Source organism: Nanorana parkeri, unplaced genomic scaffold (genome assembly GCF_000935625.1).
Source record: "Nanorana parkeri isolate BGI_ZX_2015 unplaced genomic scaffold, ASM93562v1 scaffold1200, whole genome shotgun sequence".
NCBI classification, from domain to species: Eukaryota; Metazoa; Chordata; class Amphibia; order Anura; family Dicroglossidae; genus Nanorana; species Nanorana parkeri.
The window spans coordinates 24,675-34,758 of NW_017307468.1; the positions used below are offsets into that span (position 1 = coordinate 24,675).

General features: G+C 45.4%; 1 protein-coding gene across 1 annotated transcript; it reads left to right on the forward strand.

Annotated features, from left to right (window-relative positions):
* The first annotated feature begins 7,853 nt into the window (after positions 1 to 7,853).
* Positions 7,854 to 8,525, forward strand: LOC108796941 (N-acetyltransferase 8-like). Its single transcript, XM_018568504.1, has one exon. It carries the CDS (start codon positions 7,854 to 7,856, stop codon positions 8,523 to 8,525), a length of 672 nt encoding a protein of 223 aa, XP_018424006.1.
* The last annotated feature ends 1,559 nt before the right edge of the window (positions 8,526 to 10,084 follow it).

The following is a 10,084-nucleotide window of genomic DNA, read 5'->3' on the forward strand; positions in this document are numbered from 1 at the left end:
GTCATGACCACCACTTTCCACCAATGTAAGGAGAATTCTTCCCACTGACCCCCAATGTAAGGAGCATTCTTCCCACTTTCCACCAATGTAAGGAGCATTCTTCCCACTGACCCCCAATGTAAGGAGAATTCTTCCCACTGACCCCCAATGTAAGGAGCATTCTTCCCACTGACCCCCAATGTAAGGGACATTTTTCCCACTGACCACCAATGTAAGGGACATTGTTCCCACTGACCACCAATGTAAGGAGCATTCTTCCCACTGACCACCAATGTAAGGGACATTGTTCCCACTGACCTTCAATGTAAGGAGCATTCTTCCCACTTTCCACCAATGTAAGGAGCATTCTTCCCACTGACCCCCAATGTAAGGAGCATTCTTCCCACTTTCCACCAATGTAAGGAGAATTCTTCCCACTGACCCCCAATGTAAGGAGCATTCTTCCCACTGACCCCCAATGTAAGGGACATTGTTCCCACTGACCACCAATGTAAGGAGCATTCTTCCTACTGACCACCAATGTAAGGGACATTGTTCCCACTGACCTTCAATGTAAGGAGCATTCTTCCCACTGACCACCAATGTAAGGGACATTGTTCCCACTGACCACCAATGTAAGGAGCAATGTAAATCCATGGTCAATCATGGTGTTAGTGTCTGTGGTGCGATTTGCATTTTGCGCGATATCGCGCAAATGCTTGCATTGAGCAAGCTAGAATCGAGGCAAAATCCGCTCCAAAAAGGGTCCTGTTGTGGCGACGCACGACCCGCGACAGCGACGTACAGAGCCCCATTGAGATGCATTGGAGAGCGATATCGCGCGGTAAATAGCCGTGTCCTCAATCTCTTTTTCTATTTTTAAAGGGAAATATTAGGGGTCTGTTTAGACCCCCAATATTTCCCCGAAGCCCCTAAAAGTAAAGTAAAAAATAAAAATATTTAATAAAAAATTAATTAATAAATAAAAATTAATTTAAAAAGGGGGGGGGCGAAAAAAAAATTCTGCCCCGGGCGCCCAGAACTCTGGTTACGCCACTGCCACCAATGAACAGAAGCTCTTTGCTGCCCACCAATGTACAGAAGCTCTTTATAGACCACCAGTGTAAAGTAACACTACAATTTTTTACTCTTTGAATTTATTTTCTGGCTATTATTATTTGTTCACATTTCTGGGTGTCAAATACTTTAGGTGCACCGCATTCCTTATTCTTTTATTCATTCTTATGTGTGAACGTACTGTTCACACCAATGTACCGTGAACTGTAGATATAGTAATTATTATCAGGAGGTCCCAGAGAAAGTGGTTTCAAGGGTTCCTCCTTATTTAAAATGTGGAGAGAAAGGCTGACACAAGGAGTTCTTCATATCAGGTAAACCGGCAATAGACTCGAATCATAAAGCTATAATTCAAGGATAAGGATCTTTATTGCCCTCCATGTGATTGTCACCTTCAGATCTCCTTGTGTCAGTTGGGTCACAGGGTCACCCCGAGCTACAATTCCAGTCTGTAAAATATTAAATATTACCATGAGCCAGAGGTTTCGGAGGACACCACATTATACACAGTATCATAATGCCTAGGGAGTGTTTACAATGATGTTACAATCCTCCCAGAATCCTTGGCGCTAACCAGACCTGAGTACCGCTACCGCGATCATAGTGAAGTCATATTTGCTGAGCTATGTACCGAGACACTAAGCACTGTCTGTACCTAAAAGCAATGCATAAGAAAACCTAATTATCATTTTAAAAGAACGTTCTGTGGGTGAAAGAAAAGACTATGAAATGAAAGCAGAGCTATCAACTGGGGCTCAGGCTGACTACAGCTTAGCAGAACTAAATTTAAACCTGGGAACACCACTTTATATGGCAGGGTCCCTACAACATGTACCTGTGTTCTGTTAAATACAATGGGGGGAATTGATCAAAACTGGAGCAGAAGAATCCGGAGCAGTTGCCCATGGCAACCAATCAGCTTCTCTCTTCAGTCTGTTCAGCTAAGATTTGAAAATGAAAGATAGATGTTGATTGGTTGCCATGGGCTACTGCTCCATATTTTGTCTGCTCCAGTTTTGATAAACTCCCCTCACTGTGATTTATTACTATTCCGTATTGCCCCATTCCATTGTGTCACAGGGTATAATTGGCTGGGTGATGTAACAGATCAGGGCTTGTTGTGCATGGCCTGCAGGACTTTCTTTTTGCAGTGGGCCAGGCAGGATTGGGCAGCGGTGTCCTTGCACTATCCTTGCAGATCGTGGCTATATTCCCATTGCATTGTTTCCTGGATAAACCCTGGAGTATGGGGGTGCCGTAGCAATGACCAGCTGATTAACCGGGGCCAACATAGAAGAAAGAATATGGTGCCAGCACACCAAGGGTCCAGTTAATAGTCCAAGAATGTATTAAAGCAATCACATCTCAAGTGCACAGCAATGTTGAGGAGCCGCACAGGACCCCTTCATCAGGCAACAATGTGATGGGTGAAAAGTGCGACCAGAAATCAGCAAACATCAGAAAGGAACTCTTACTTGACCTCGGATTTCCTAGTGATGCCACCGACCCACCAAATTCACGTTAACATTATCCACAGAAAACAATGCTCATGGCAGTAATACTAATAAGCATAATGCTGGAAGGGGGTCAGAGTGTTTCACTGTATGGTCTCCACCACAACTGTACCACCCTAGGTAATAACATAGGAGCAAAAAGATGCAATAGGACACACTACCCCAATGGAGGGAATGCTGCACAGCCTGCATCAGGGCAAGCATACCCGTTGTAGGCAATTGCAAGGTGGATCCGTCTATAGAGCCGTCCAGGTTGCAGCATGGCTCCTTCATTATGCAGGCCTAAGCTGTCAAATTGACGGCTCAGTCTTGCAGATTCCAGTCCACTAAGCACTAAGTGTGTCTGTGCTGCTTTTTCTGTATGTACGTCAATAAATAGACGTATTCTATCTGTCGTTGGAGTGCCGGTGTCCATATTCTTTCAGTCTTGCAGATTACACAGGGAAAGCTCTGTAGAGTGATCAGTGGAGCTTCTCTGCCGGTAACAGCCGCCTGTATCAGGATAAAGAGCAGAGAGAGTGTCTGTCACAGAGCACCGATGATTACAGGATGTCTCCCTGTGTAATCTCCAGCACTGAGCTGTCACTCTGACAGCTTGCTCCTGCTCAGCATTACATTGCATTATAAATGAAAGCTATTGCTGTAGTTTTATTGATAAATTGCTATTATGTGTAAACAAGATGAAGATGCCATAGAATATACATCTTAAATGCACTGACACCATTTCACTCAGCTGTGTGCCCTGTGTGTCACTGCTCTTACAGAGCCTGCCTGTAATAAAAAGGTTAGTATTAAAAAAAAACATAAAATATGGGATAGGGCAGGGGTGCCCACAATTTTGTGTGTTAAGATCTACTTTTCAAATGACGAGCTACATGAGATCTACCAATGAAAAAAAACCTCCCTCTCTCTCTCTCTCTCTCTCTCTCCTGTCTGTTTCTACTCACTCTCCTGGCTGTCTTTCCTTACTCTCTCTCCTGGGTCTCTCCTTACTCGCTCTCCTGGCTGTCTTTCCTTAATCTCTCTCCTAGCTGTCTCTCCTTGCTCATCCTCCTGGCTGTCTCTCCTCTCTCTCCTAGCTGTCTTTCCTCGCTCTCTCTCTCTCCTGGCTGTCATTCCTCGTTTTCTCTCCTGGCTGTCTCTCCTTGCTCTCTCTCCTGGTTGTCTCTCCTCTCTCTCTTTCCTGACTGTCTCTCCTTGCTCTCTTGGCTGTCTCTCCTTGCTCTCTCCCCTGGCTGTCTCTCCTCGCTCTCACTCCCCTGGCTGTCTTTCCTCTCTGTCTTTCCTCGCTCTCTCTCTCTCCTCTCCTGGCTCAACTTGTTGTATTTTGCTTGCTCATTCCTTGCTCATCCTCCTGGCTGTCTCTCCTCTCTCTCCTAGCTGTCTTTCCTCGCTCTCTCTCTCTCCTGCCTGTCATTCCTCGTTTTCTCTCCTGGCTGTCTCTCCTTACTCTCCCTCCTGGCTGTCTCTCCTTGCTCTCTCTCCTGGTTGTCTCTCCTCTCTCTCTTTCCTGACTGTCTCTCCTTGCTCTCTTGGCTGTCTCTCCTTACTCTCTATCCTGGCTGTCTCTCCTTACTCGCTCTCCTGGCTGTCTTTCCTTACTCTCACTCCTGGCTGTCTCTCCTTGCTCATCCTCCTGTCTGTCTCTCCTCTCTCTCCTAGCTGTCTTTGCTCTCTCTCTCTCTCTCCTGGCTGTCATTCCTCGTTTTCTCTCCTGGCTGTCTCTCCTTGCTCTCTCTCCTGGCTGTCTCTCCTTGCTCTCTCTCCTGGCTGTCTCTCCTCTCTCTTTGCTGACTTTCTCTCCTTGCTCTCTTGGCTGTCTCTCCTTGCTCTTTCCCCTGGCTGTCTCTCCTCGCTCTCTCTCCCCTGGCTGTCTTTCCTCTTTCTCCTGTCTGTCTCTCCCCGCTCTCTCTCCTGGCTCACCTTGCTGTATTTTGCTGTGTAAACGAATATTCTTTGATGTAATACATAGCACTACAACCCCCAGTATCCACCAGAAAGGTGTCGGGGAGCTCGGCTCAGCAGACTCAGGCTAATAGGTAATCATGTGTGCACAGCTAAATAAATAGACCAACATGGAATAAAGGGGCCGCCATTCCCCCCCTTCCTGATCTACCAGCATCAGCTCTGAGAGCTACTGCTAGATCACCATCTACCTAATGGGCACCCCTGGGATAGGGTGTCCTCAAGGGGGTTGGCTTGGTTGAACAATCAGCTCTTTGTTTGGAGACGTGGATCTAAACTATTTCACATTTATTTAAAAAATTTAAAAAAGAATAAAACAAGACATTTGAACCCAGTTATATAGAGTACATCAGGATAACTTCCAGTGAAGGAGCTATCAAAGATTATACCCAGGCGTAACCCGTTTATCCCCAAATCTCCCTCTCCCCTTCCAGAGCATATCTCAGCATTATTTTCTTTATTTCCTTTACCTTGTTACTATGGAGAGAAGCAGATTGTATTACTCTCTGTGATTTTATGACTCCCTGTGTCATCACCAGGCTTGTAAAAGTCTTGCGGTGGCAGTTGTCAGGAGCTCGGTTCCTAATGACATAGGCATGTCCCCAGAACTACATTTCCAAAGAGCACTTTCCTTAAACAGAGGAAGGCTCTTTGAAGTCAAGGCTGCAGTTTTGCTTTATTGGAGAATACATTGATATACCGTATGTATGTGTAGGTAGGTGCAGTATGGCCAACGGCCACTAGATGCCCCCATGGAGCCCTGGAGATAGATGCAGCTCTGGCCTGGGGAGACTCTGTCCCAGGAGAGTTGATTTATAGGGGGCGCCCGAGAGGGGAAGTAGTCAGAGAGTACAGGAGAGCAGAAGTCTAGGACTGTTTGCAGAGTCTCTGGAGGGAGACTGTTTCTTGAACATAGGCTGGTCCATGGGAAGGACAGGACCAGGCCTAGGACTATGTAGAGCTACACAGATTCCCTAGTTTCCCCACAGGGGGAAATCCACCGAGCTAGGACTGACAAGGATGGGATTCCTGAGAATATGGAGGAGCTGTATTACTGACGATATTTGGCAGTGGGCCTCTGGCCGAAGTAAGACGTGGACTCTGGGCTGCACCTGGGCTGATGTACCTCTCTCTCTAAAGTGTAACACCAAGCAAGTAACAAGAATTGTGCCGTCATCCCACCCGGGGGTGGCTGAAACGTATACTTTGTTCTGTTTATACCTTCAAGCAAAACCAACAAAAAGAATATCTGTGTGGACTGGTTCTTCTCCCTCCAGCCTCTGAGAAGGTGGGGTTCTACAGGAGTGTGATGTTGGACTGTATCGTGGCTACAACCATCTGAGGAGGCTAGGTGTGCAAAGGGGCTATGCCCGACACAGGGTGGCGTTCATGGTGGCCTTTCTCCCTAAGGGGGAGGGAGCGCCGAATACCGCAGAGGCGGTTGAAGCCATGAGGCCCTGTGTGCGCAGTACTACACGTGTGGGAGTGTTTGCACAAGGCCAGAGCCGTGGCCCCTGACCGTGGGGTGCCTGGTTTCAAGTTGCATACACGGGGTTACCAGAGCCAACTCAAAGGGAACACACACGCAACACCCCGAGAGTTAACCCCGCCTACACGTCAATAAATAGACGTATTCTATCTGTCGTTGGAGTGCTGGATCTAAACCATTTCACCTTTATTTAAAAAGTTAAAAAAAAACAAGACATTTGAACCCAGTTATATAGAGTACATCAGGATAACTTGCAGTGAAGGGGCTATTAAAGATTATACCCAGGCGTAACCCATTTACCCCCAAATCTCCCTCTCCCCTACCAGAGCCTATCTCAGCATTATTTTCTATTTCCTTTATCTTGTTACTATGGAGAGAAGCAGATTGTATTACTCTCTGTGATTTAATGACTCCCTGTGTCATCACCAGGCTTGTAAAAGTCTTGCAGTGGCCGTTGTCAGGAGCTCGGTTCCTATATACACAAGCATGTCCCCAGAACTACATCTCCGAAGAGCACTTTCCTTAAACAGAGGAAGACTCTTTGAAGTCAAGGCTGCAGTTTTGCTTTGTTGGAGAATACATTCATATACTGTATGTATGTAGAGAGGTGGGGTCATATGCGGGGTTCTGTAGTGCAGCAGGCAGGGCTGACAATGCTGGTTGGGAGTTCTGAACAGAAAAAGCAATGTGAGGTCAACCCTGATAAGAATTAGGAGGATTTGGGATTTCTAACAGATCAACATGGATTTTCTGTACTTGAAATGTTTTTCCTGGAATTGCAGGGATGAATCATCATTTCATTCCCATGCCAGAGCTGTAGCTAGCTCCTTTTGCGCCTGAGGCAAGAAAAGAAAATGTGCCCCCCCCACCCCAACAGGCGTATGACGTCACCCAGCACAGTGCACGTGCAGCGTCATGTGATATGATGCACCCAACCTCCAGGATGTGTTTTTTTATTTTTTTATTTGAATTTTTGTTTTACTGTTGAGGGGGCTTTGGGGAAATATTAGGGGTCTAAACAGCCCCCTGATATTTGCCTTTTAACATAGAAAAAGAAATTGAGGACACAGAGTCCTCAATCTCTTTTTCTGCAGAATGTTCTAAATGAATAGAAAGTACCGAGGCTTCCCATTCATTCAGAACATATTTACTATCAAGCAGTTTCTGAATGGGGAGGAGCCTCTGTGCAGAGTGCTACTAACCATTCAGAAACTCATGAATGAACGGGAAGTGATGTAAATCACATCCTGTTCATTCATAACTGGGGACACATAGTACTATGTGTCCCCAATTATTTACAAACACTGGAGTGAACAGCTGATGGCTCCAGTGTTTGTCCTGCACACAGAGGAGCGGTACATATCACTGATTTGTACCGATCCTCCCCTGCTCGGCCACGCACAGAGGGGCAGTGCAGCCTCCAGCTTTTCCTCTGGATCCCCGATGCTCTTCCCTGCCTGTATGGGCAGAGGCAGCGGGGATCCGAGAAGTGAAGGAAGTGCTGAAGCTTTTGCCTTGAAATACACTTTAAGAACACAGCCACGAACTGCACAGGCACCAGAACTTACATGACTCACAGGCACCAGAATGTACATGATGCCATCTTTCAGTTCAGTAGATGGTGACCATGGATGATGTCTGCATGAAGATGGCATTGTCCTACTTGAGAGAAAAGCAGATAAGGGCATTACCTTGAGAGCTAACAAATACCTGGCCGTGTTTTACATTAATTAGCCTGCCTGCACTTAACATGGAAACTTTATCTGCTTCTAGATCCACTTAAATAAGAGTATTGTAATTCTATATCTATTTCTTCACAGAGAGATCAAATGTCTGATTTCTACATACGACTGTACAAAGACTCAGATTATAAAGTGGCCAGGCAACTATTTAACTCTGGAAATGCCAAACACACGAAAAAAGCCTTTAAACATGCGATGAGACAGCCCCACATCTGGCCCCCGCTGCTGGCCCTCCTTATTCTTCCTGCGTTAGACATTGTGTCCTTTACCACCTCTATCTTTGCAGTGGTGGGGGCCATTGTTTTTTTGTGGTTTGCCGCCTGGCGTATGTACTGGTCTTATGTCCGACTGTGTTTTCTTGATGACATGCTGGACATAAGGAGGTACTACTTGGAACAAGATGGCCGTTGCTTCTGGGTGGCGGAGTCTGGAGGACAGGTGGTTGGGACAATAGCAGCCAGTCCTTCTTCATATCCCGGTGGAGAAAACCACGTGGAGCTAAAACGACTTTCTGTGTCTCCCAGCCATCGCGGTAAAGGGATCGCCAAAGCCTTGTGTAGGACCATGATTGACTTTGCCCGGCATAGAGGCTGCAAGGCCGTGGTACTGACAACCAGTTTAGTCCAGAAAGATGCCCGGAAAATGTACGATAAAATGGGATTCAGATTGACGCACAATTTTTATCGGCCAAAACCTTTCACAAAGCTTCTGGACTTCAAAATCTTGTTCTACCAGTACGACATCCCAAAACTCCAGTGACGACATGTACCCAACAGAGTCATGCAACTAAAACTGTTATATGTATTGTATTGTCATGGACATATTGTTATCATGTCTTTAAAAAATTCTCCTGTATCCAGATTACGGTGTAGCTTGTAGTAGTATTTTGTCACATTGATGTCAACTTCTGTAGTGTTGAAGACATCTTGCAGCCTACCCAAGCAGCTTCTTCAGTTCAGAATAAAAACATCTTCAGCATTACAGAACAATTCACATTTGACAAACTTCAACTAGCTATTTGGGGGTTTTCTATCAATAACATTTTTGAATAAAGATGTACAGTACACGTGTTCCATCATTCTACTGTTTTCAGAAACAGAAAGGAGGCCTTAAAAGAAAGAAATACAGTCCCTACAGTCAAACATGGGGGGGGGGGGGCACTGATGTTTTGGGGTTTCTTTGCTGCTTCGGGCACTGGATGTCTTGACTGTGTGCATGGCATTATGAAATCTGAAGACTACCGAAGAATTTTGGGGTGCAATGTAGGGCCCAGTGTCAGTAAGTTTGGTCTCCATCAGAGGTCCTGGGTCTTACAGCAGGACAATGACCCAAAGCACACATCATAAAGCACCCAGGAATGGTTTCAGACAAAGCGCTTGAGAGCACTGGACTGGCCAGCAATGAGTCCAGATCTGATCCCATAGAGCACCTGTGGAGAGATCTCAAAACAGCAGCTGTGAAAAGGAACCCTTCTGAGAGACCTGGAGCAGTTGGCGAACAAAGAGTGGTCCAAAATTCCTGTAGAGAGGTGTAAGAAACTAATTGGTGGTTAAAGGAAGCCATTGATTACAGTTATTTTTTTCCAAGGGCTGAGCTACTAAATATGAATTGAGGGTGCCAATAATTTTGTCCAGTCCATTTTTGGAGTTTTGCATGGAATGTTTCAGGTTTGGCTTTTTTTTTCTCCACTTTTTTGTGTCATAACAATACAAACAATAGAAATAAACATGAGAATGCCAAAACATTTGCAAAATTGTAATTGCAACAATTTTCTGCGTGAAGTGGTGTATTATCTGACAGAAATGCAGGGGTGCCAATATTTTTGGCCATGACTGTATATACTGTATATATATATTGTGTATACACCTGGCAGTGTTATCTATCATTCATATCTATACATAACTGTAAATCATTTCCTACATTGTATATAATATATTACAGTGTATAGCTTGGCCTGTTCCAAAGGGCAGGAGGCTGCACTATAGGACAGAACTGAAGAACAACTTAACATTCATTAGCTCAGAGCTGAAGAACCATTTACAGTCTATCAGCAAAGACCTGTAGAACCATTTACAGTCTATCAGCAAAAACCTGTAGAACCATTTACAGTCTATCAGCAAAGACCTGTAGAGCCACTTACCGTCTATCAGCAAAGACCTGTAGAACCATTTACCATCCATCATCACAGGGCTGAAGAACCACTTACCATCCATAAGCACAGGGCTGAAGAACCACTTACCATCCATAAGCACAGGGCTGAAGAACCACTTACCATCCATAAGCACAGGGCTGAAGAACCACTTACCATCCATAAGCAC

Coding starts and splice junctions, on each gene's coding strand:
- LOC108796941 (XM_018568504.1), top strand. CDS start 7,854: ATGTCTGATTTCTACATACGACTGTACAAAGACTCAGATTATAAAGTG.